This window comes from Nerophis ophidion, linkage group LG04 (assembly GCF_033978795.1).
Source record: "Nerophis ophidion isolate RoL-2023_Sa linkage group LG04, RoL_Noph_v1.0, whole genome shotgun sequence".
NCBI classification, from domain to species: domain Eukaryota; kingdom Metazoa; phylum Chordata; class Actinopteri; order Syngnathiformes; family Syngnathidae; genus Nerophis; species Nerophis ophidion.
In genome coordinates, this window is record NC_084614.1 from 65,947,280 (window position 1) to 65,974,889 (window position 27,610).

Consider the following 27,610-nt stretch of genomic DNA (forward strand, 5'->3'; position numbering starts at 1 on the left):
TGGCACTCAGCATTAAGGGTTGGAATTGGGGGTTAAATCACCATAAATGATTCCCGGGGTGATCAAGGGTGATTGGTCAAATGCAGAGAATAATTTCGCCACATCTAGTATGTGTGACAAACATTGGTACTTTAACTTTTATATTTGCATCATTATGCCTTGTTTGTAGGTATATTTATGCTCATTTAATTTCCTTTACTTATGCCCTCCGAGTATTTAGTTTATTTTTCTATGTGTCATGACACATTATCTGTATGTAATATTAGCTGTAGTTTTGAACGTTCTTAGTGTGCCATGTTGTTCCAGACCACAGCAAACGTTTCCCAGCTTGCAAAGATCGTAATAAATCCATTAGAATAAGACAGCGTGACGTTTCCTATCATTTGGACACACAACATCTATACTGTTCTACCTGTAGACCATTTGGCCCCTAAAATAGACAGATGGGCGATGCTATCATATGATGAATGCTGGCAAAGCTCAATGGTTCATGGTTTTATTTGTACGGCATATTTGTAAAAGTTTAAATTCACTCTCTAACCTTTGAAATGTTGAAGAAAAATGCTACGCGACTTTCACCAATCAATACGAAAACACATTTATCGTAAATAAACCACAGTAGTTTAAAGACCTCGAGCTTGAAATCAGCAGTCAAGTCATTTTTGTTAGAAAAGGCCATTGTTGCCAAATTGCAGGGTCGTTACTTTATCAAAACTTCTCCCAGGCTGCTCACCAAAATGACCCTCAATTTGAACCAGAAATACCAGATGGCTAAGCGAGGCAAAATTGCTGAGCTTTTGAACCAAACCATATGATTAGAGCCCATGTCCAATGCTCTCACAATAAAAGAGATTTTATGCTGCACTTTTCTAAGGTCAAATTTAACTCATTAGCCCCCTGGAATATTGAACAAAAATGACCTTCCGACACCAGTTTCACAGATCAGTACAGACATCCGTGCACATGTTTATCATTAGGATGCATTAATCCATGAATGATAATATACAGGGAAGTCAGTCTTTCTCGTTTGAAGTCACCATTTTTGTCAAATTCCGGGATTTCTACTAAGTAGAGGTGGGACAAATGATCAATTCTCTGATGAGTCATGATTAAAATTTATTTTTATCGATTATTCATCGATAAACTGATTTCCAAATTTGTATTATTTAGGTATGATAAATAAAGTAATAGAGACTGTTCTAAAATGTTGATTTATCGTGGACACACATGGAAGAGGAGATGAGAACATCCTAACCGTGGCGCCAAACTAACTTGAATTTAAAGTACTGAAACAACAAAAGAATACATGATTTTCACATTTAAATGGAAAGCTAGTAGAAATAGTGTCACAGCAGAGAGTAACCAGTTAAGAATAGGAAATTTGCAAGTATTTTCCTCGGTCAACAATAATATTGATACAGTGTGGCTTCCGGCTGGGAACATTTTCAGGCATAGAAATGAATGAGTAAATAAACGACACACATCTTCAAGTTTTTGGCGACTGGGGACAAAGTGTCCAAACATTCTGTGGTTTTAAAGTACAAATGCATGATTCAAGTGCATGATTCAGGTACTTATTTGGTCTGAAAAAACAAAACACTCTTCTATTACTAATACCTCCGCCCTTCAAAGTCAGATCTTGATCATATATGGTGTGTCAGATCAAGAGATCATCCTTAAGTGACAGCGCTTACATACAACAAATGGAAGGCATACGGTATTAAAGGCCTACTGAAATGAGATTTTCTTATTTAAACGGGAATATCAGGTCCATTCTATGTGTCATACTTGATCATTTCGCAATATTGCCATATTTTTGCTGAAAGGATTTAGTAGAGAACATCGACGATAAAGTTCGCAACTTTTGGTCGCTAATAGAAAAGCCCTTCCTTTACCGGAAGTATGTGCGTGTGACGTCACGAGTTGCAGGGCTCCACACATATTCACATTGTTTTTAATGGGAGCCACCAGCAGTAAGAGCAATTGGGACTGAGAAAGCGACAATATCCCCATTAATTTCAGCGAGGATAAAAGATTTGTGAATTAGGATATTGATAGTGAAGGAATACAAAAAAAAAAAAAAAGTGACGGCTCCGGGCGGTGGCAGTGGGAGTGTTTCAGATATAATTGGGACGGCATGGCGCAGTGGGAGAGTGGCCGTGCGCAACCCGAGCGTCCCTGGTTCAATCCCCACCTAGTACCAACCTCGTCACGTCCGTTGTGTCCTGAGCAAGACACTTCACCCTTGCTCCTGATGGGTGCTGGTTGGCGCCTTGCATGGCAGCTCCCTCCATCAGTGTGTGAATGTGTGTGTGAATGGGTAAATGTGGAAGTAGTGTCAAAGCGCTTTGAGTACCTTGAAGGTAGAAAAGCGCTATACAAGTACAACCCATTTATCATTTATCATTTAATTAGACACATTTACTAGGATAATTCTGGAAGATCCCTTATCTGCTTATTGTTTTAATAGTGTTTTAATGAGATTTTAAAGATTGTAAAGACATACCTCGAGGTCGGATGGCTGCGGTGAACACTAAGTGTCTCAGAGAGAAGCCGAGGAGCCAAGCTCACAGCTGCCTTTTAAACAGCTGCTGCAGGACGATGAATAATCCACTGATGTCTCCGGTAAGATATATATCACAATTTCCCTATCCAAAAACATGCTGGTTGACGTAGAGAAAACATGTTCGCTTGACAACAAACAAAGAAACACCGGCTGTGTCTCGGTGCTAAAGACAGCTGCAATCCACCGCTTTCCACTAACAGCATTGTTCTTTATAGTCGCCATTATTAAATGAACAAATTGCAAAAGAATCAGCAACAGGGATGTCCAAAATACTGTGTAATTACACCATGAACAGAGACGACTTTTAGCCGTGTTTGGTGCAGCGCTAATATTTCCTTACAGTCCGTGACGTCATGCGTACGCGTCATCATTCCGCGACGTTTTCAACAAGAAACTCGCGGGAAATTTAAAATTACAATTTAGTAAACTAAAAAGGCCGCATTGGCATGTGTTGCAATGTTAATATTTCATCATTGATATATAAACTATCAGATTGCGTGGTTGGTAGTAGTGGCTTTCAGTAGTCCTTTAACATACTATACAATAATTTTCAAACTGTGGTACGGGCTCCATCTAGTGTTACGCAAAATAATTATTTAATTAAATATTCAAAGACAGTGTTACTGTTCAAACTGTATGCAATGTTACGGTGACCAGAACATATGAAATATACTTGTTGAATAAAACCAGTATAAATGAATATTTAGGCCTACTACGCTCCAGTATTTTAATATTGGTCATTATTGTGGTACTTGCAGAGTTTTTTTCTGAGATGGTACTTGGTGAGAAAAGACTGTACTACTTTAAAGGCTTACTGAAATTAGATTGTCCTATTTAAACGGGGATAGCAGGTCCATTCTATGTGTCATACTTGATCATTTCGCGATATTGCCATATTTTTGCTGAAAGGATTTTGTAGAGAACATCGACGATAAAGTTCGCAGACGATGACGTCACCCGTTGATGGCTCCTCAGATCCTCACATTGTTTTTAATGGGAGCCTCCAACAAAAACAGTTATTCGGACCAAGAAAACGACAATTTCCCCATTAATTTGAGCGAGGATGAAAGATTCATGTTTGAGGATATTGAAAGCGACGGACTAGAAAAAAAAAAAAAAAGTTAAAAAGAAAATGCGATTGGACTGGGACGTTTTTAGACACATTTACTAGGATCATTCTGGGAAATCCCTTATTTGTCTATTGTGTTGCTAGTGTTTTAGTGAGTTTAATAGTACCTGATAGTCGGAAGGGTGTATCCACGGGTGTGTCGACGGTAGCTGTACGGACAGCACAAGCTCAGCTGATCTCCGGTAAGTGGCGACTTTTTACCACAATTTTCTCACCGAAAACTGCTCGTTGACAAGTGGTCGGGATCCATGTTCGCTTGACCGCTCTGGTCCATAGGAAAGTTTCACCTCCAGGAATTTTAAACAAGGAATCACCGTGTGTTTGCGTGGCTAAAGGCTAGAGCTTCCCAACTCCATCTTTCTACTTTGACTTCTCCGTTATTAATTGAACAAATTGCAAAAGATTCAGCAACACAGATGTCCAGAATACTGTGTAATTATGCGGTTAAAGCAGACGACTTTTAGCTGTGTGTGTGCGCAGCGCTAATATTTCCTAACAGTCCGTGACGTTACACGTACACGTCAGCATTCCCCGACGTTTTCAACAGGACACTTCGCGGGAAATTTAAAATTGCAATTTACTAAACTAAAAAGGCCGTATTAGCATGTGTTGCAATGTTAATATTTCATCATTGATATATAAACTATTAGACTGCGTGGTCGATAGAAGTGGATTTCAGTAGGCCTTTAAAGGTATTTCACAAATCTACAGTGGCTCTGGTACCATCTTTACACATTTATTTTGATATAATAATTGACCAAAAACACAACAGTACATAACCATAATGATGTATGAGAAAGCAAACCAAGTCAACCTCTCCGCTCACAAGGCTCGATGCTCACACGTCTCTCTCTTTCCCTCGCTGTAGTTGTGGATGTGCGGCGGTCGGATGGAAGACATCCCGTGCTCCAGGGTGGGACACATCTACAGGAAGTATGTCCCTTACAAGGTCCCTGGGGGGATCAGTTTGGCAAAGGTAATCTGTCATTTGGCACACAGTTCACTACACTTCTGCCTCCTTAGGAGCAAAGGGATCTAAAGGCTGTGATGTATCTATAGTGGGTTACAGTGGTGGGCTAAACAACGCCATTGTCAAATTTGCATAATTGGCCGATAGTGATGTCATTTTTATGGATACTTCCACATTATAAGTTTTAATTAAAACTGTTGTATGGCACATTTAGGTTGATGCGATCATTGTGACCTGCCCGCTTCCTGGTTCAAACCTTCAGTTTACGCACAAAAGACCAATGCCACAGCGCAAGGGCAATGTTTGGTGCTATGTATGGTCCCGCACACCTGTTTGAACTTGGTACGGAGGCCATTGCATCCATTTTTTTAAGATTTTCTTATGCAAAGATCTGTCCTGTGGGTGGGCGTGTACAGACATGGAAAATGAAAGCCCTTCAAAGCTAACATTTCAACTAGCCCGTGCGGAATTGTTTTACCAAGTGTAACTTATAACTGTGATATATATATATATATACAGTGGGGCAAAAAAGTATTTAGTCAGCCACCGATTGTGCAAGTTCTCCCACTTAAAAGGATGACAGAGGTCTGTAATTTTCATCATGTATCTCACGATACATGGCCCCATTCATCCATCCATCCATCCATCTTCTTCCGCTTATCCGAGGTCGGGTCGCGGGGGCAACGGCCTAAGCAGGGAAACCCAGACTTCCCTCTCCCCAACCACTTCGTCTAGCTCTTCCCGGGGGATCCCGAAGCGTTCTCAGGCCAGCCGAGAGACATAGTCTTCCCAACGTGTCCTGGTTCTTCCCCGTGGCCTCCTACCGGTTGGACGTGCCCTAAACACCTCCCTAGGGAGGCGTTCGAGTGGCATCCTGACCAGATGCCCGAACCACCTCATCTGGCTCCTCTCGATGTGAAGGAGCAGCGGCTTTACTTTGAGCTCCTCCCGGATGGCAGAGCTTCTCACCCTATCTCTAAGGGAGAGCCCTGCCACACGGCGGAGGAAACTTATTTCGGCCGCTTGTACCCGTGATCTTATCCTTTCAGTCATGACCCAAAGCTCATGACCATAGGTGAGGATGGGAACGTAGATCGACCGGTAAATTGAGAACTTTGCCTTCCGGCTCAGCTCCTTCTTCACCACAACGGATCGATACAGCGTCCGCATTACTGAAGACGCCGCACCGATCCGCCTGTCGATCTCACGATCCACTCTTACCTCGCTCGTGAACAAAACTCTTAGGTACTTGAACCCCTCCACTTGGGGCACGGTGTCCTCCCCAACCCGGAGATGGAACTCCACCCTTTTCCGGGCGATAACCATGGACTCGGACTTGGAGGTGCTGATTCTCACAGGAACAAAAACAGAAACAGAAGGAGTCTTAAAGGCCTACTGAAACCCACTACTACCGACCACGCCGTCTGATAGTTTATATATCAATGAGGAAATATTAACATTGCAACACATGCCGATACGGCCTTTTTAGTTTACTAAATTGCAATTTTCAATTTCCCGCGAAGTGTCCTGTTGAGAACGTCGCGGAATGCTGACTTGTACGCGTGACGTCACAGACTGTCACATGTCCACAATAAGACAGTCCGATACCCCATACTCTCTGAGCAATCCCCAAAGGACTTCCCGAGGGACACGGTCGGATGCCTTCTCCAAGTCCACAAAGCACATGTAAACTGGTTGGGCAAACTCTCATGCACCCTCAAGAACCCTGCCGAGAGTATAGAGCTGGTCCACAGTTCCACGACCAGGCCCCATTCATTCTTTCCTTAACACGGATCAATCATCCTGTCCCCTTAGCAGAAAAACAGGCCCAAAGCATGATGTTTCCACCCCCATGCTTCACAGTAGGTGTGGTGTTCTTGGGATGCAACTCAGTATTCTTCTTCCTCCAAACACGACGAGTTGAGTTTATACCAAAAAGTTATATTTTGGTTTCATCTGACCACATGACATTCTCCCAATCCTCTGCTGTATCATCCATGTATCCATTTTGGTTTAAACTCAACTCGCCGTGTTTGGAGGAAGAAGAATGATGAAAATTACAGACATCTGTCATCATTTTAAGTGTGAGAACTTGCACAATCGGTGGCTGACTAAATACTTTTTTGCCCCACTGTAAGAGTCTCAGCATAAACGTGCATACAAATGATGAATTTTTAACAGGCAGCGCCAAATCTATCAGAGGTGGTCCAGATTTATTAGTGGCAGGCCTCCAAAAATAGATGAATGAAATGCTATGAAACAGTATGTTCTTAGCATTAAAACTCCTGTGTTTTAATGCAGTAAAGCTTCTGCCTCCTAGAATTACAACAATTCAATAATGGAGGTGTCGTGAAGGGGGGGTAGCAGCTTGCTGCGGGGTCGTTCTCCCAGGAAGGCAGACGGACTAATAGGGACATGGTGTGTAGGTAAAAACATGATTTAATCTTGAATCTCAAAAAAGGTGAAAACAAAAAGGTGCACAAGGCGAAAGGTCAACTTGACGCAGGAAACAAAACTGACTGAACTAAGGACATGAAACAGAAGTAGCTAACAGTGGCATGAATAAACAAAAACTCACTTGGCATTGCATGAAACAAGCAAGACTTACTGTGGCAACAACAGAACATGAAACGAACAATGACGCCAGGCCGACTGACCTGCAATGGCAGGCTTAAATGATTGCCTCTGATTAGTGCTCCGGTAGCAGGTGAGCGGCTGAACACTAATCAGACACAGGTGAACATAATTTGCAACCATGGCAACCAAAACAAACTCAGGGAATTGCACAAACAGGAACTATCCATTCATCCATCCATCCATCCATCTTACTCCGCTTATCCGAGGTCGGGTCGCGGGGGCAGCAGCTTAAGCAGGGAAGCCCAGACTTCCCTCTCCCCAGCCACTTAATCCAGCTCTTCCCGGGGGATCCCGCGGCATTCCCAGGCCAGCCGGGAGACATAGTCTTTCCAACGTGTCCTGGGTCTTCCCCGTAGCTTCCTACCGGTTGGTCGTGGCCTAAACACCTCCCTAGGAAGGCGTTCGGGTGGCATCCTGACCAGATGCCCGAACCACCTCATCTGGCTCCTCTCGATGTGGAGGAGCAGCGGCTTTACTTTGAGCTCCTTCCGGATTGTCAGAGCTTTTCACCCTATCTCTAAGGGAGATTCCCGCCACCCGGCAGAGGAAACTCATTTCGGCCGCTTGTACCCGTGAACTTGTCCTTTCGGTCATAACCCAAGGCTCATGACCATAGGTGAGGATGGGAATGTAGATCGACCGGTAAATTGAGAGCTTTGCCTTCCAGCTCAGCTCCTTCTTCACCACAACGGATCGATACAGCGTCTGCATTACTGAAGACGCCGCACCGATCCGCCTGTCGATCTCATGATCCACTCTTACCTCGCTCGTGAACAAGACTCTTAGGTACTTGAACCCCTCCACTTGGGGCAGGGTGTCCTCCCCAACCCGGAGATGGCACTCCACCCTTTTCCGGGCGATAACCAGGGACTCGGACTTGGAGGTGCTGATTCTCACAGGAACAGAAACAGAAATAGAAGGAGTCTTAAAGGCCTACTGAAACCCACTCCTACCGACCACGCCGTCTGATAGTTTATATATCAGTGATGAAATATTAACATTGCAACACATGCCGATACGGCCTTTTTAGTTTACTAAATTGCAATTTTCAATTTCCCGCGAAGTGTCCTGTTGAGAACGTCGCGGAATGCTGACTTGTACGCGTGACGTCACAGACTGTTAGGAAATATGAGCGCTGCGCACACACACAGCTAAAAGTCATCTGCTTTAACCGCATAATTACACAGTAGTTTGGACATCTGTGTTGCTGAATCTTTTGCAATTTGTTCAATTAATAATGGAGAAGTCAAAGTAGAAAGATGGATTTGGTAAGCTTTAGCCTTTAGCCACACAAACACACCGCGATTCCTTGTTTAAAATTCCCGGAGGTGAGGCTTTACTATGGATCAGAGCGGTCAAGCGAACATGGATCGCGACCATTTGTCAACCAGAAGTTTTCGGTGAGAAAATTGTGGTAAAAAGTCTCCACTTACCGGAGATCAGCTGAGCTTGTGCAGTCCGTACAGCTGCCGTCGACTTCCCTCAGACACTGGCCTCAAGACACACGTGGATACACCCTTCCGACTATCAGGTACTATTTAACTCACTTAAACACTAGCAACACAACAGAAAGATAAGGGATTTCCCAGAATTATCCTAGTAAATTTGTCTAAAAAGGTCTGAATCCGTCCTAATGCAATCGCGTTTTTTTTGTGTTTTTTTTCCTAGTCCGTCGCTATCAATATCCTCAAACACAAATCTTTCATCCTCGCTCAAATTAATGGGGAAATTGTTGTTTTCTCAGTCCGAATAGTTCTTTTTGTTGGAGGCTCCCATTATAAACAATGTGAGGATGTGAGGAGCCATCAACGGGTGACGTCATCGTCTGCGACTTCCAGTAAAGGCAGGGCTTTTCTGTTAGCGACCAAAAGTTGCGAACTTTATCGTGGATGTTCTCTACTAAATCCCTTCAGCAGAAATATGTCAATATCGCGAAATGATCAAGTATGACACATAGAATGGACCTGCTATCCACGTTTAAATAAGAAAATATCATTTCAGTAGGCCTTTAAACAGGAACTAAATGAGTCTTAAACAAAACAGAACATAACAAAACAAAACAAAACATGATCACAAGACATGACTGTACCTTTCTCCAGTATGTGTGTTTTGGAACTTGAGATATGATTAGTTGTAATATTTTCCATTCGTCAGCTGTGAATGGATGTCCTTGTCTGCTTTTTTTTTATAGCATTGAAATAAAAAGACCTTCTTTCACAGCCCAAATGTTGCGTCTGTTATAACTGCCCATTAGAAGTATATCCTTCAAAAATGACTTGTCTCTACAAGGTCTCTTTTTACCTGTGTCTTGTTCATGGGTTTTCTTATAAATACACAAACAGGAGGATGTTGCTTTGGGAGAAAAGCGCTGCATTGTAATGAAGGTTAATAAACACATAAAAGCAAAAACGAAAAATCCTACAGGATAGAACAGATGAAAGAGGTTTTCAAATGGCAGAAGATAACAAATTATCCCCTTGTTGCTTTTGTCATCGTGCTTGGATAGATAGATAGATAGATAGATAGATAGATAGATAGATAGATAGTACTTTATTGATTCCACCAGGAGAATTCCCTCAGGAAAATAAAATTGCAGCAGCAGTGTACAGAATTGGGATCGAGAGGAGCCACGTGGGGGATTCGGGCATCTGGTCAGGATGCCACACGAAGCCAAGTGGTAGGAGGCCACGGGGAAGACCCAGGACACGTTGGGAAGACTATGTCTCCTGGCTATTCCTGGGAACGCCTCAGGATCCTACGGGAGAGCTGGACGAAGTGGCTGGGGAGAGGAAAGTCTAGGCTTCCCTGCTTGGGCTGCAGCCCCCGCGACCTGACCTCGGATAAGCGGAAGATGTTGGATGGATGAAAGTAAATAATGGGGGTATAAATGGAAGCAAAATAGAAAAACATTACAATAAGAACAAAAATAAAAAGCAACAATGAGAATAAAAATATAACAGTAAAATAAGAATATAACAAGAGAAACTAGGCAGTAGTGACCATTTTTTGAAAAAAGTATTGCACTGTTATTGTTTTGCATCCATTTTGGGGTATAACCCCCCCAGAAAGAAGTTGTACAGTCTAATGGCGTGTGGGACAAAGAACTTTTTTAGTTTATTAGTCCTGCACTTGGGATGAAAGCTAAGGTTGCGCATTCGTCGTATCTTCTTACAAAAACACTTTGCACATGCCATCTAAAACCCCTAAAAATGGTTCGCAAACTCTGCTTTCAGAACCTGAAGCGCGTGGCCGAGGTGTGGATGGACGAGTACGCCGAGTACGTGTACCAGCGCCGGCCCGAGTACCGCCACTTGTCGGCGGGCGACATGATGCCGCAGAAGGAGCTGAGGAGCCGCCTCAATTGCAAGAGCTTCAAGTGGTTCATGGCCGAGGTGGCCTGGGATCTGCCCAAACACTACCCGCCGGTGGAGCCTCCGGCCGCCGCCTGGGGAGAGGTAAGCGCTCTCCTACAGCACTTCCTCCTCAGTTATAAAACCTTTATTAACTCTACAGGCAATGCATTAACACCTTAGCGAAAAGTAGGGAGTGAAATTACTGCCAAAACTCCACAAACCCACAAATAGGTTTGTACTAGGTTTGTAGGGACGGTGTGGCGTAGTTGGGAGAGTGGCCGTGCGCAACCCGAGGGTCGCTGGTTCAATCCCCACCTAGTACCAACCTCGTCACGTCCGTTGTGTCCTGAGCCAGACACTTCACCCTTGCTGCTGATGGGTGCTGGTTAGCGCCTTGCATGGCAGCTCCCTCATTCAGTGTGTGAATGTGGAAGTAGTGTCAAAGCGCTTTGAGTACCTTGAAGGTAGGAAAGCGTTATACAAGTACAACCCATACTCAGTCCCAACGTAAACTATTTTTTTCAAACAAAAAAAGATTCCTAAGTAAAAAAGAAACAAAACTGTTTTCTTCAGTTATAAAAACGATTCGCAAGTAAAAAAAAGTTTTCTCTTATTAAAAATTGTATTTGCAATTAAAAAAAACTATTTTTGCAAGTAAAAAATAAGTTTCTCCAATTTAAAAAGATGAAGTACAAGTAAAAAAAAAAATTATTTGCAAGTATAAAAACTTTTTTTTTTTTCAAATTTAAAAACGTTTTGAGAGTATAAAAGTTATTCTGTAAAAAAACAGATTCGCAATTGAAACCTTTTTTTTTCTTCAATAAAAAAACAGCTGTTAGGTAAAAAAAAAAGTTTTTTCTGCAAGTAAAAAAACGATTTGTATAAAAACATTTTTTTCCCAAATTAAACGGCAAGTATACAAATAGGTTTTTTCCCAAATTAAAAAAAAGTTTGCAAATATAAATAGTTTTCATTAATATAAAAAAAATGTTTGTAATAAAAAAAAAACAGTTCTCAAATAAAAAAACATTTTCAGCAAGTAAAAAAAGATTCGCAAGTTTAAAAAAAATACTTTCCTTCAATTAAAAAATTGATTCAAAAGTAAATAAAAAAGTAGTTTCTGCAAGTAAAAACAATTAAATATTCACAAGTATAAAAACATTTTTTTTCAATTAAAAAAACATTCGCAAGGAAAAAAAAAAATTCTGCATGTAATTTTTTTTATTTTGGATTAAGAAATTTTTTTGCAAATAAAAAAACTATTTTCTTCATAGTTAAAACTTTTGGCAGTAATATTCCACCCTGCGCGATCCACACACTTGCAACCAAAGCACCCGTAATTCGCACTCTATGACGACAGGTAAATGTGTTATACTTGTAAAACGCTTTTCTACCTTCAAGGTACTCAAAGCGCTTTAACACTATTTCCACATTCACCCATTCACACACTGATGGTGGAATCTGGCCTGCAAGGCCCTATCCAGCAAGGGTGAAATGTCTTGCTCAAGGACACGACGGACGTGACTCGGAGATCAAACCAGGAACCCTCAAGTTGCTGGCAGGGCTATACCACCCGAGCCACGCCGCCTTCAAGGGTGGTGCTGCTGAGCCAATTCAAGGCCGTCAGAGCTACTTTTATTTGCGCATTGTGCCGTCCGCCAAAAATGACAAAGAAGAAGAAGCAGAGAGAGGAGTTAAATGGTGGACAAAAGAGCGGAGAAATTTACAGGTTAACATACAGGTTTCCCCAGATTGAGTTTGCAATCTGCCAATCCTGATGATGCCTTTCAGTGACGATCACAAATACGTATTCCCTCTGGCTGACACTTTTTTAGTTTTTTGTCCCCCAGCCGACAGAGGTGGCTAGCAGCTAACTGTGTATGTTCATAAACGGTGTTAATCCGCTATACCTAGTAAATCAGGAGTGTCAAACGTAAGGCCGGTTCAGGCACGCTTACAGGTTTTATCCGGCCCGCGGGATGAGTTGGCCAAGTATAAAAATGAACCAAAATGTTTGAATGAAATAAACTGCTGTTCTAAATGTGTCCACTAGATGTCGCAATAGCAATTTTTTGTATCTAAATCGATTATGCACATATGCGAACAAAAATAAACTACATGATATTAGTACATCAGTCGAGGAAAATTATCAAACTACTAAAATAACATCTTGTAATATGATTTTTAAATTATGTTTCTATTTTAATAGATTGAAAATTAACACCAATGAGTTGATTGCTGAACATTATTAAATTTTTTTAGAAAGTATAAATAACAAATAAAAGTAGAATACTATAAACCGCAACATGTAAGTGTAAAACATCAACAACATTATGATTTTTACATTTTCAGAATGTGCTTTTTCTATTTTTAAACAAAGAAAACAATCTGAAGTTGTCTTTATTTTTAAGTTATCATGGTGTGATTTTACCAGTCCGGCCCACTTTGGAATAGATTTTTCTCCATGCGGCCCCTGATCTAAAATGAGTTTGACACCACTGAAGTAAGTAATCATCAACTCTAGAGATGTTTGGCCACCGATCAGTACCGGACAATTTTCGTAAAAAAGTACGTGATTGCCATTGACGATGAATGCCTTTTAAAGTCCTACTAAATGAGATTTTCTTATTTATACGGGGATAGCAGGTCCATTCTATGTGTCATACTCGATCATTTCGCGATATTGCCATATTTTTGCTGAAAGGATTTAGTAGAGAACGTCGACAATAAAGTTTGCAACTTTTGGTGCTGATAAAAAAGCCTAGCCTTTACTGGAAGTCGCAGACAATATCGTCACAAGGGTGAGGGCTCCTCACATCCTCACATTGTTTATAATGGGAGCCTCCAGCAGCAAGAGCTATTCGGACCGAAAAAACGACAATTTCCCCATTAATTTGAGCGAGGATTAAAGATTTGTGGATGATGATATTGATAGCGAAGGACTAGAAAAAAAAAAGAAAAAAAAAGGCGATTGCACTGGGACGGATTCAGAAGTTTTTAGACACATTTACTAGGATAATTCCGGGAAATCCCTTATCTTTCTATTGTGTTGCTAGTGGTTTAGTGGGATTAAATAGTACCTGATAGTTGGAGGGGTTTGTCCACGGGTGTGTTGACGCCAGTCTCTGAGGGAAGTCGACGGCAGCTGCATGGACGGTGCAAGCTCAGCTGATATCCGGTAAGAGGCGACTTTTTACCACAATTTTCTCACCGAAACCTGCCGGTTGAACAGGGGTCGTGGACCATGTGCGCTTGACCGCTCTGATCCATAGTAAAGCTTCACTTCCGGGAATTTTAAACAAGGAATCACCGTGTGTTTGTGTGGCTAAAGGCTAAAGCTTCCCAACTCCATCTTTTTACTTTGAATTTTCCATTATTAATTGAACAAATTGCAAAAGATTCAGCAACACTGATGTCCAGAATACTGTTTAATTGCACGATGAAAAGAGACTACTTTTAGCCGCAAATAGTGCTGCGCTAATATTTCCTCACAGTCCGTGACGTCACGCGCACGCGTCATCATTCCGCGACGTTTTCAACAAGAAACTCCGCGGGAAATTTAAAATTGCAATTTAGTAAACTAAACCGGCCGTATTGGCATGTGTTGCAATGTTAATATTTCATCGTTGATATATAAACTATCAGACTGCGTGGTCGGTAGTAGTGGGTTTCAGTAGGCCTTTAATGCCGATCAGAAATGACATTTCCCTCTGGCTGACACCATTTACTTGTAGTCCCTTGGCTGGGAGGCGGCTGGCAGATAATTATGTGTGCTGCTCCCCGAAGTTAATAATAATCCCCTACCTCCATCATACCAAATAAACTTCATCTCTTAGTGTTTTAAGTATTATGATGTTAGAAGACGGGAACAAACATGCTAATTGCTAAGCTAACCGCTAAGCTTTTTGAAACAACACCAATAAATAAGATCGTAGTAAACTTTTAAGTTGGTGGTGTCGACACAAAGGGTAGTATCAGTTTATGATGAATATGAGAGTGATTAAGACACCTTTTTAAATTTTTTCAAAATGTTTTTTTTGTTGTTTTTGTCAGTGTTTACAAAAGCAGGGAATAATTCCCTTAAGAGCAAAAACCAAAAAGATTCTGTGTCACGCCCAGGATATCATGTTTTGTTTTGGTCATGTTATGTTTTTTTTTTTGGACATTCGGTTCTTGCGTTTTCACTTTCTTGGTTTCCATAGTAACTCATTAGTTTCCACCTTGTCTCCAAGTCACGCCCTCACACCTGCTAATCATTATCATAGTCATTATTTAAGCAATTCTGTTTCTGTCTTCGTCCTGGCAACTTTACCATACCTACCAACATACCCACATCACCCATTTACCTTCATGCCTTACCACGCTATTTATTATTCTGTCCATGCCACGCAAGTTTTGGGTTTTTTTATTCATGCCACAGCCCAAGTGTTTTTGTTTCACATTTATAGTTTACAGCCTTTGTTATAGTCATTTGTTTTTGTAGCCAAGCATTTGTTCTCCGCCATTGTGCGCGCCCTTTGTTTGCCTTTTTGTAGTTTGTTTGTGTTAGTGTTAGTAAATCAGATGTTCTTACATTCACGTCTGGCTTGTCCTAAATATCCTCTGCGTCGAAGAAACAAGCAAAGTCCAAGTCCATGCTTGACATTTGCATAACTAATAGTATTTTTATTTTTTTTTTAGTTATTGTGCACAATTTTTTTTTTTTTATTCAACAATTGTACGTAACAAAAGAAAATAAGGAAGTAGTTTAAATATTGTATTGATATTGTCACACTGCCTTCCTGTGGGGTTTTTTAATGATTAAAATTGACGTACACTGTACATGTAATCGGTATCAGACGACCTAACTCATGGGTGATCGGTATTGGACTGGTCAGCATTAAAAACCATGATCAGAAATTCCCTTAAAATGATCTTACGAAACAAAATTGCTGAATCTGTTTTTGTTTTCCCCCAGATCCGGAACATAGGCAGCGGTATGTGCATGGAGGTGAAACGCTTTGTCTCAGGCAGCCCCGTCCGCCTGGAGAACTGCGCAAAAAGTCGCGGGGAGGTGGCCTGGAGTCACGGACAGGTGAGGTTGAACACTTTGGACTTACTCTTATGCAGGGGTGTCCAAAGTTTTTCCAGTGAGGGCCGCACATTGAAAAATCTAAGTTTGTGGGGGCCTTTTGATATGTATCTTTTTTTAAACCAATACAACATATAGATGTTTTTTTACCTTTAGGGCTCCCCTCAAGTTTGGTTCCAGGGACCCGCAAGGATCTCTGCTATAGAAACATTAAAAATAATTCCTATATTATTATTATTATTTTATTTATTTTATTTTTTTATTCAAAGCTTAAATCTCTAGATCAGGGGTATCAAACTAATTTTCATTGAGGGCCACGTCGCAGTTATGGTTGCCCTCAGAGGGCCACTTTTAACAATTAATTATATACGAATATGCATGTGTGGCGGGGTGCACTTTCGACAAGTCGCCACCTCATCGCAGGGCCAACACAGATGGACAACATTCACACTCTAGGGCCAATTTAGTGTTGCCAATCAACCTATCTCCAGGTGCATGTCTTTGGAGGTTGGAAGAAGCCGGAGTTCCCCAATACCTTCGTATTGTGAGGCAGATGCACTAACCCCTTTTCCATTGTGGTGCCTACTTTTGTATGTGTTTTTTTGTTGGTTTGTTTGTTTTCTATGTGTTTTTTTTAAATATATTTGTTTATTTCTGTATTTTTTTTATTCTATTTTAAAAATTTTTAAGGGCAGCACGGTGTGAGAGGGGTTCATACGTCTGCCTCACAATACGAAGGTCCTGAGTAGTCCTGGGTTCAAATCCGGGCTCGGGATCTTTCTGTGTGGAGTTTGCATGTTCTCCCCGTGAATACGTGGGTTCCCTCCGGGTACTCCGGCTTCCTCCCACCTCCAAAGACATGCACCTGGGGATAGGTTGATTGGCAACACGAAATTGGCCCTAGAAGGTGAGAATGTTGTCTGTCTATCTGTGTTGGCTCTGCGATGAGGTGGCGACTTATCCAAAACGCTGCAGCCAAGATAGGCACCAACGCCCCCCGCTACCCCAAAGGGAATAAGCGGTAGAAAATGGACAAATGGATGGTGTTTATTAAATTTATTTATGTAATAGTATTTTTAGAATGTACCGCAGGTCATTAAAAACTGTCTGCGAATGACCGCTGGGCCACACTTTGGACACCCCTGGTCTAAAGACTTGAGGTAGGCGGTTACCCAACATGCAGAAATAGTCAGAGCGTCCATGTTTCTATACACCCTCAAACTGCCTTCTCTGGATGGTAAATGGGTTGTACTTGTATAGTGCTTTTCTACCCCGTTTTAAGGAGCCCAAAGCGCTTTGACAGTATTTCCACATTCACCCATTCACACACACATTCACACACTGATGGCGGCAGCTGCCATGCAAGGCGCTCACCAGGACCCATCAGGAGCGAGGGTGAAGTGTTTTGCCCAAGGACACAACGGACGTGACTAGGATGGTAGAAGGTGGGGATTGAACCAGCAGCTCTTAGATTGCTGGCACAGCCACTCTACCAACTTCGCCACGTCGTCCCCACTAAGTTCGGATTCATCCTCAAGAATGTTTGCGTTGCTGTGTAGGTGTTAACGTTCGGCTGGAGGGAGGACATCCGTGTGGGCGACCCCATGCACACCAGGAAGGTCTGCTTCGACGCCATCTCGCACAACAGCCTCGTCACTTTGTACGACTGTCACGGCATGAAGGGCAACCAGCTGTGGCGCTACCGGAAGGTAAAGCTGCAAAAACTTCCCTAAGGCCTGACGGAGATTCCAACCTGTATTTTTGCTTCTTTTTTATAAAAGGACAAGAGTCTGTACCACCCAGTGAGCAACAGCTGCATCGACAGCAGCCCGAGCGAACGCCGCGTCTTCATGAACACATGCGACCCCTTTTCGCTAAGCCAACAGTGGCTTTTTGAGAGAACCAACGCCACCGTGCTGGAGCAGTTCAACTTCGGCACCGACTGACACCGCCGTCACTGGACTGTGAGTAGACCACGCCATGTTGAACCCCGCCCTCATAAAACAGTAAGTGAGCCGCCTGCTGATCTGGCCTCATGTTTATCCAGGTAAGCACAGAGGCCGAATAACGAGCTGTTTGGTAAACAGTCGTGGAGGCGTGGCGAGTGGGCGGCCGACATCCAGCATTCAATCACCCCAGAGGAGTTTGTGACCGAAAGCAGGTGCGTACTTTTTGAAGTTCTTGTGTGAAGAAGCGATACAAAAATGAACTATCGTATTTTTTCGGACTATAAGTCGCAGTTTTTTTCATACTTATGTGTGAAATTATTAACACATTACCGTAAAATATCAAATATTATTTAGCTCATTCACGTAAGAGACTAGACTAGTGGTTCTTAACCTGGGTTCGATCGAACCCCAGGGGTTCGGTGAGTCGGCATCAGGGGTTCGGCGGAGGTCAATAAAAACTTCTACCTATCGGCGTATTACGGATACGGCAACAACAGAAGTCACTCTGATTTGCAGGTGTATGATTTGTTGTGAGTTTATGCACGGTTTTGTTCTTTGAACAAGGTGATGTTCATGCACGGTTCATTTTGTGCACCAGTAAAAAAACATGGTAACACTTTAGTATGGGGAACACATTTACCATTAATTAGTGGCTTATTAACATGCGAATTAGTAACATATTGGCTCTTAACTAGTCATCATTAAGTACTTATTAATGCCTTATTCGGCATGGCCTCATTATAACCCTAACCCTCTAACCCAGGGGTGTCAAACTCAAATACAGAGTGGGCCAAAATTTAAAACTGAACAAAGCCGCGGGCCAAGGTTGAACAAATTAACCTTTTAATAGATAGATACATAGTACTTTATCGATTCCTTCAGGAAAATTAAAATTCCAGCAGCAATGTACAGAGTTGAGATCAATTAAAAAAAAAAAAAAAAGGAAAAAGTAAATAATGGGGGTTTAAAAGGAAAAAAATAGAGAAATATTACAAAAAGAATAAAAACAATGGGAATAACAATATAACAGTAAAATAAGAATATAACAAGACAAAGTAGGCAGTAGTGACCATGTTATGAAAACGTATTGCACTGTTAATGTTTTGCATCCCCTGTCATCCTAGTACCCCCCGCCCCCCGTCCCAGAGAGGAGTTGTACAGTCTAATGGCGTGTGGGACAAAGGAGTTCTTGAGTCTATTAGTCCTGCACTTGGGATGAAGCAGTCTAGCACTGAACAGGCTCCTCTGGCTACTGATAACGCTGTGCAGAGGGTGACTGGCATCATCCAGGATGCTTACTAGTTTGTCAACAGTCCTCTTCTCTGCCACCATCACCAGTGAGTCCAGTTTCATTCCGATTGTAGAACCGGCCCGCCTGATCAGTTTTCCAAGTCTGGAGCTGTCCTTCTTAGATGTACTGCCCCCTGAGCACACTACCATGTAGAACAGAACACTGGCAACCACAGACTGGTAGTACATCCACAGGAGTTTTCTACAAATGTTGAAGGAGTGCAGTCTCCTGAGGAAGTACAGCCTGCTCTGTCCTTTCTTGTACTGGTGGTCCGTGTTAACAGTCCAGTCCAGCTTATTGTCCACCCAAACCCCGAGGTACTTGAATGAGTCCACGGTCTGTACCTCAACTCCCTCGATCACAATAGGTTGTGACCGTGGACTCGACCTCCCAATAGGGACCCAAACAAGTTTTGCATTGAATATTAAACAAGCAAGGCTTATATAACTTTATAGTCACATGCATTATCTAGTTTCAAATTATAATAAATATCAATGGCATATCAAATAAAATTCAAATAAAAATTGGGGGGCGGGGTTTGGTGGTAGCGGGGATTTACAGTATATTGTAGCGTCCCGGAAGAGTTAGTGCTGCAAGGGGTTATGGGTATTTCTTCTGTTGAGTTTATGTTGTGCTACGGTGCGGATGTTCCCCCGAAATGTGTTTGTCATTATTGTTTGGTGTGGTTTCACAGTGTGGCACATATTTGTAAAAGTGTTAAAGTTGATTATACGGCAACCCTCAGTGTGACCCTTATGGCTGTTGATCAAGTATGCCTTTTATTCACTTGTGTGTGTTAAAGCCGCATATATTATGTGACTGGGCCGGCACGTTGTTTGTATGGCGGAAAAGCGAACATGACGACAGGCTGTAGAGGACGCTAAAGGCAGTGCCTTCAAGGCACGCCCCCAGTATTGTTGTCCGGGTGGAAATCGGGAGAAATTCGGAAGAATGGTTGCCCCGGGAGATTTTCGGGAGGGGCATTGAACTTTGGGAGTCTCCCGAGAAAATTTTGAGGGTTGGCTAGTCTGAGTATCAGCGGTGAATGCAGTGTTACAGAGGCATCGCCGCTGTATAATACCGGCAGGCCAGCTCTAATCTTAATTTGATATTACCTCAAGGGCTAAATGAAATTACACGGCGGGCCAGACTTTGACACCCATGCTCTCTAACCCTAACCCTGACCAAATAACTCCAAATTAAGTCTTTGTTACTTAAAATATGTTCCTCTAGTGTCCAAAAAAAATTTAAATTAGGTCTTTGTTACTGAGAATATGTTCTCCATACTAAAGTTTTACCAAAAACACATAACTTTGTCTTGAATTTAAAATTTTTATTTTTTATTTTTCACTAAGAAGGGTTCGGTGAATGCGCATATGAAACTAATGGGGTTCGGTACCTCCAACAAGGTCAAGAACCACTGGACTAGACGTATAAGATTTAATCGGATTTAGCGATTAGGAGTGACAGATTGTTTGGTAAATGTATAGCATGTTCTATATGTTATAGTTATTTGAATGACTCTCACCATAATATGTTACGTTAACATACCAGGCACCTTCTCAGTTGGTTATTTATGCCTCATATAACACTTATTCAGCTTGTTGTTAACCATTCTGTATTTATTTAAAATTGCCTTTCAAATATCTATTCTTGGTGTTGGGTTTTATCAAATAAATTTCCCCCAAAAATGCGACTTATACTCCAGTGCGACTTATATATGTTTTTTTCTTTCTTTATTATGCATTTTCGGCAGGTGCGACTTATACTCCGGAGCGACTTATACACCGAAAAATACGGTAATGTAGTGGAGGTTTGCATTTACTAAACCATGCTAGCTCAGCATCGAAAGTAGAAAGGTGCTCCCTCCCCAAGACACAAAAGGACTAAAATGTGTCATAAACTGTACATAAAGTAATTATAAAGCACACAATGAACGGTATTGTGTCCCCCCAATAATATGTTTTATGTATTATACGTTAGCTTTACAACGATTGTATTCCCGCATATTCCCGATTCAGCATTCCCAAAACAAGCAAATTCTCAGATTTTTGTTCAAAATTTGTTCAAAATTGTAAATATTTGCATTCACTATTTCAAAAAGTATATAATATCATATAGTAAAACATCAAATATTCAGAAAATAAGCTATTTCGCGCACAAAAAACTTCTGATTCATTTCCTTAGCTTTTACCTTTTCAAAAATGTCAAAATGTGCAAATGCGATAATTGCATGATGTTCCTAATATTACTTGACATGTCTAAAACAATCATAACACTAACATTTGTAAATATGCGATTGTAAAGCATCAAATGTCCATGGATTAGCTTGTTAGCTTCCTGCGTCCAGAGCCAGCAAAGGTTTTTGTAGAGAGAGGCAGGGAAAGTTTTGTTGCCCAATCTTCAAATCCCAAAACCTGTTGCGAAAATCGTCAATAAAAACAGAAAATAATGATTTGCAAATACTTTTCAACCTATATCCAATAGAATAGACTGCAAAGACAAGGTACTTAACATTTGAACTGGAAAACCGTGTTATTTTTTGTAAATATTAACTTATTTTGAATTTGATGCCTGCAAAATGTTAAAAAAAAAAAAGATGGCACAAGTGGCAAAATAAGTTTGAGAAAGTTGAGGATTGCTCATCAAAAACTTATTTGGAACATCCCACAGGTGAAGAGGCTATTTGGAAACAGGTGGGTGCCATGATTGTGTATAAAAGCAGCTTTCATGAAATGCTAAGTAATTCACAAACAAAGATGGGGCGAGGGTCACCACTTTATGAACAAATGCGTCAGCAAATTGTCGAACAGTTTGAGAACATTTCTCAACGAACTTTTGCAAGAAATTTAGGGATTTCACCATCTACGGTCTGTAAAAATCATCAAAAGGTTCAGAGAATCTGGGGAAATTACTGAACGTAAGCGATGATAATACGGACCTTTTATCCCTAATGCGGTACTGCATCAAAAAACGAAAACAGTGTGTAATAGATATCACCACATCAGGAACACTTCAGAAAACCACTGTCTGTCACTAAAGTGTGTCGCTACATCTGCAAGTGCAAGTTCAAACTCCACTATGCAAAGCGAAAGCCATTTATCAACAACACCCAGAAACACTGCCGGCTTTGCTGGGCCCGAGCTCATCTAAGATGGACTGATGCAAAGTTGAAAAGTGTTCTGTGGTCTGACGAGTCCACATTTCAAATTGATTTTGGAAACTGTGGACCATCTGGATTGTTCCTAAGCGCAAAGTTCAAAAGCCAGCATCTGTGATGGTTATGGGGGTGTATTAGTGCCCGAGGCATGGGTAACTTACACATATGTGAAGGCACCCTTAATGTTGAAAGGTACATACAAGTTTTGGAGCAACATGTTGTCATCCAAGTAACGTTATCATGGACACCGCTGCTTATTTCAGCAAGTCAATGCCAAGCCACGTGTTACAACAGCATGGCTTCATGGTAAAAAAAATGCGGGTACTAGACTGGCCTGCCTGTAGTACAGACCTGTCTCCCATTGAAAATGTGTGGCTCATTATGAACGGAGACTTAAGCTGTACATCAATCAAGAAAGGGAAAGAATTCCACCTGAAAAGCTTCAAAAATTGGTCTACTCAGTTCCCAAATATTTACGGAGTGTTGTTAAAAGGAAAGGCCATGTAACACACTGGTAAAAATGCCCATGTGCCAACTTTTTTGCAATGTGTTGCTGCCATTAAATTCTAAGATATTATTTGCAAAAAAAAATAAGTTTCCAAAGTAATAATAGGACAATAACAGTCACGGATATTGCAAATATTGACCCAAAAATGGGTGAGGAATGTCAAAGTAGAAAAACGGTTTGGAGGATTAGCGAGCACATGTAGCGTATGGTGGCGCCTCTATGTAGCATCATAACTCAGTTTTTATTAGAATGTCAAAAAGAGACATTTTTATGGACGTCTCAGTTACTCGCGTTCATTTGGTGATCTCAGAACGTAACCCCTGAAAATAGTAAGGAATCTATTGTATTTTTATTATTTGATTGGATTTGACTTTAGGTGACCATTAGCGGCGTATTAGAAAATGGAGGAATTTTCGATACACTAAAATGAGAGTTTGAACAAAAGTGTGTTTCTGAATGTGTTTCCAAAATGTGTTTCTGATTTAAATTCAAGATTTTTGAAACTGTTCCTACATTCAGTCTTCAAAACCATCTGCAAAGTGCCTGATGGTTTTTCCAAACATTTTTTTATAAAGTTTTAGAAAGAACTAGCAAGGGGCCAAACTACACCAGGGATCCGGGGGGTGGCACTGACAAGGCGTCCAAGAGGAAATTAACATCAGCGTCTGTTCCCAGGTGTCAGTGGAGGCCAGAGGTAGAACCCAAAGATCTCTCATGGAAACCGACCCGAAAACGTGGAACATTTTATCGACCTCGAAAAACCTGCTTTCTCTTTTTAAATCGCGGACAACACAAGCTGACTCTTGGATTCTAACGGATGGTCTACATACAAGACTTCCTTGATGGCCTTCGGTTGTTTCCTTTGAACTCTGGACTACGCCCACAACAGAATGTAAGGAGCAAAGCTTGTGCGATACTGCGGACTTTTTTCCAAACAAACTGTACGTATTCCCTTTTATACCCAATAAAGATATTCTTATAGAGAGTGTTTGTACTTTTTACTAACATAGTTTTCCTTTAAAGTGACTTTAAGTGATGACCTAACATTTCTCAAAAAAACAACAGCACCAAAAGGAAACTTGTCACGGTCAAAGTTAAATAAAGTTAAAGTACCAATGATTGTCAGTCACACACACTCTTGGTGTGGCGAAATTATTCTCGGCATTTGACCCATCACCCTTGATCACGCCCTTGGAGGTGAGGGGAGCAGTGGGCAGCAGTGGTGCCTCGCCCGGGAATCATTTATGGTGATTTAACCCCCAATTCCATCCCTTGATGCTGAGTGCCAAGCATAAGTTTCGCATTTGCAACCTCCTGAGTGGCCTTGTGGTTGGAGTGTCACACCAAAGACTATAAAAATGGAACCCATTACCTCCCTGCTTGGCACTCAGCATCAAGGATTGGAATTGGGGAGTTAAATCCCCAAAATGATTCCCGGGTGCGGCCACCGCTGCTGCTCACTGCTCCCCTCACCTCCCTGGGGGTGGAACAATGGGATGGGTCAAATGCAGAGAGTAATTTCACCACACCTAGTGTGTGTGTGACTATTAGTGGTACTTTAACTTTAACTTTTTCTGCAATGGTTAAAAAAAACATTGTTAGCTTTATTTGTAAATGAGTTTTTGCGAGCTCTACTGCCACCTTCATATGGAACAGCTTTTTAAAGACGTTTCTACCTCTGATCCAGAAGTCCTCATCTAATTTTTGCTGTTGACGAGTTGTCTCTTCATAAGACATCTGCTGCTTGCTATGTGAATGAGTGCAGCTAATTAGCCACCAGCCAACAGTCTGTCTTCACGTTTACAGATGGACGGACAGATTTAGACGCCATGCAGACAGTGAATGACAGCGTGTGTGTTTAGACGACGGCGGGCGATAAAGATGACAAAGTTGGCCGGTCAGCGGTTATTCTAAGATGGTAATCTTCTTGTCTCTCTCACACAAACACACCCACACATTCAGATAGACACTTTCACGCTATAACACAAGATGGTTGCGAGGAAATGAACAGATGGACACACGTAGTTGTTGTGTGAGTCTGTCTCTTCTAATTACTGCAATAATGAGGATTTCTTATTTTCTGATAAAAATGGAAGAAAAAAAAAGGGGGCTTGTTGTTTATAAATGATGGATTAAAGGGCGGGGAGGAAATTGAAGGCATCAGAGAGGAAATGTTAAAAGAGAGCTCAAAGGAGTTTTGCAGAGGTTGCAGTTTTTCACAAAGACATTCATCATGTGACTTGATGGCGCCCATTTGTTATTGCTGCAAGACTACAATCGGCAGGCGTTTTCAAGCACTTACTATCTTACAGTTTTTTTGTTTTTTGTTATTGCTGCAAGACTACAATCAGCCTGCGTTTTCAAGCGCTTACTATCTTACAGTTTTTTTTTGTTTTTTTTTAATGATGCTTGAATTTATTTTAATGGGTTTTTGTCTTAAAGGCCTACTGAAATGAGATTCTCTTATTTAAACGGGGATAGCAGGTCCATTCTATGTGTCATACTTGATCATTTCGCGATATTGCCATATTTTTGCTGAAAGGATTTAGTAGAGAACATCGACCATAAAGTTCGCAACTTTTGGTCGCTAATAAAAAAGCCCTGCCTGTACCGGAAGTAGCAGACGATGTGCGTTTGACGTCACTGGTTGTAGAGCTCCTCACATCCTCACATTGTTTACAATCATGGACACCAGCAGCTAGAGCGATTCGGACTGAGAAAGCGACAATTTCCCCAATAATTTGAGCGAGGATGAAATATTTGTGGGTGAGGATAGTAAGAGTGAAGGACTAAAAAAAAAGCCAAGGGCAGTGGGAGCGTTTCAGATGTTATTAGACACATTTACTAGGATAATTCTGGAAAATCCCTTGTCTGCTTATTGTGTTACTAGTGTTTTAGTGAAATTATATGGTACCTTTAAGACGGAGGGGTGTGTCCACGGGTATGGTGACCGCCAGTGTCTTCAACTGCAGGAGGACGCAAGCTCCGCTCATAACTACTGTAGGAGCCAACTTATTACCACAATTTTCTCATCGGAACCTGCCGGTTGACATGTGGTCAGGAACCGTGTTCGCTTGACCGCTCTGTTACATAGTAAAGCTTCACCTTCGGGAATTTTAAACAAGGAAACACCGTGTGTTTGTGTGGCTAAAGGCTAAAAGCTTCCCAACTCCATCTTTCTACTTTGACTTCTCCATTATTAATTGAACAAATTGCAAAAGATTCAGCAACAAAGATGTCCAGAATACTGTGTAATCATGCGATTAAAGCAGAATACTTATAGATTGGATCGGGCTGGAAAACAATGTCCGCTACAACCGGTGACGTCATTATACGCATCATCATACCGCAACGTTTTCAACAGGATAGTAAGGATACCATAGTAAGTAAACAAATAGTAAATACATAAATGATCTTTGTCTTAATTTTAAAAAAAAGAAAAAAGAAAAGTTTCAAGATATTCATCATAATTCTTGTTCTGTGTACTTTGTGAACATTAGAGGACGGCGTGTCGCAGTGGGAGAGTGGCCGTGCGCAACCCGAGGGTCACTGGTTCAAATCCCACCTAGAACCAACCTCGTCACGTCCGTTGTGTCCTGAGCAAGACACTTCACCCTTGCTCCTGATGGGTGCTGGTTGGCGCCTTGCATGGCAGCTCCCTCATTCAGTGTGTGAATGTGTGTTTGAATGGGTAAATGTGGAAGTAGTGTCAAAGCGCTTTGAGTACCTTGAAGGTAGAAAAGCGCTATACAAGTACAACCCATTTATCATTTATTTATTTATTTATTTGTATCCATCCAAGCCATAATTTAATTCCACATGCAGATATATTAAAGTTTTTAAGTGTTTAAGCATACAAATGTTTTAAATTTGATTTTCCTCTAAGATTATGTTTCTTCTCTTTTGTTAAGAAGATTTTTTTGTTTATTCTTGGGTAGCAGGTTGTAGTTTAATGAATGTGTTTGCTTTTAATTGTATACATTTGATTTACTTGTGATTACTAAATTTAACTGCAGAATTCTTGGCAAAGCCTGCTTTTTTAAAAAAATTTAAATTTAATATTTATGTGTTAAACAATATATTTTTTATAAAATTTTCTGCAAATAAATTTTCAATGTATTTCTTTATTTTTTTAAATATTGTTATTGGTAACACTTTACTCCTCTCTGAGCTGCAACCTTATCGTGGTAGAGGAGTTTGCGTGTCCCAATGATCCTAGGAACTATGTTGTCCGGGGGCATAAAGCCCCCTGGTAGGGTCTCCCAAGGCAAACAGGTTCTAGGTGAGGGATCAGACAAAGAGCAGCTCGAAGACCTTTATGAAGAAGAAAAATCATGGACCCAGATTTCCCTCGCCCGGACGCGGGTCACCGGGGCCCCCCTCTGGAGCCAGGCCCGGAGGTGGGGCACGATGGCGAGCGCCTGGTGGCCGGGCCTGTTCCCATGGGGCCCGGCCGGGCACAGCCCGAAGAGGCAACGTGGGTCACCCCTCCAATGGGCTCACCACCCATAGCAGGGGCCATAGAGGTCGGGTGCATTGTGAGCTGGGCGACAGCCGAAGGCAGGGCACTTGGCGGTCCGATCCTCGGCTACAGAAGCTAGCTCTTGGGACGTGGAACGTCACGTCACTGGGGGGGAAAGAGCCTGAGCTAGTGCGCGAAGTCGAGAAATTCCGGCTGGATATAGTCGGACTCACTTCGACGCACAGCAAGGGCTCTGGAACCACTTCTCTCGAGAGGGATTGGACCCTCTTCCACTCTGGCGTTGCCGGCAGTGAGAGGCGACGAGCTGGGGTGGCAATTCTTGTTTCCCCCCGGCTCAAAGCCTGTACGTTGGAGTTCAACCCGGTGGACGAAAGGGTAGCCTCCCTCCGCCTTCGGGTGGGGGGACGGGTCCTGACTGTTGTTTGTGCTTACGCACCAAACAGCAGTTCAGAGTACCCACCCTTTTTGGGAACACTCGAGGGAGTACTGGAAA

General features: G+C 41.8%; 1 protein-coding gene across 3 annotated transcripts in view; it reads left to right on the forward strand.

Moving 5' to 3' along the window:
• Positions 1 to 26,558, forward strand: part of LOC133551766 (polypeptide N-acetylgalactosaminyltransferase 10-like) — a 103,984-nt gene extending 77,426 nt beyond the window's left edge. Inside the window, exons 8-16 of one of the 3 annotated variants that reach the window (XM_061898829.1) lie at positions 4,564 to 4,671; positions 10,536 to 10,757; positions 15,613 to 15,729; positions 17,286 to 17,435; positions 17,508 to 17,690; positions 17,774 to 17,887; positions 23,310 to 23,575; positions 24,441 to 24,552; positions 26,135 to 26,558. In XM_061898829.1, coding sequence (XP_061754813.1) covers positions 4,564 to 4,671; positions 10,536 to 10,757; positions 15,613 to 15,729; positions 17,286 to 17,435; positions 17,508 to 17,672 — 762 coding nt within the window. In that variant the 3' untranslated portion in view covers positions 17,673 to 17,690; positions 17,774 to 17,887; positions 23,310 to 23,575; positions 24,441 to 24,552; positions 26,135 to 26,558. Of the gene's footprint in view, positions 1 to 4,563; positions 4,672 to 10,535; positions 10,758 to 15,612; positions 15,730 to 17,285; positions 17,436 to 17,507; positions 17,691 to 17,773; positions 17,888 to 23,309; positions 23,613 to 24,440; positions 24,553 to 26,134 lie in introns of those variants that run through there. The other 2 variants (XM_061898830.1, XM_061898828.1) reach the window with 2 other exon arrangements.
• Positions 26,559 to 27,610: the final 1,052 nt, after the last annotated feature.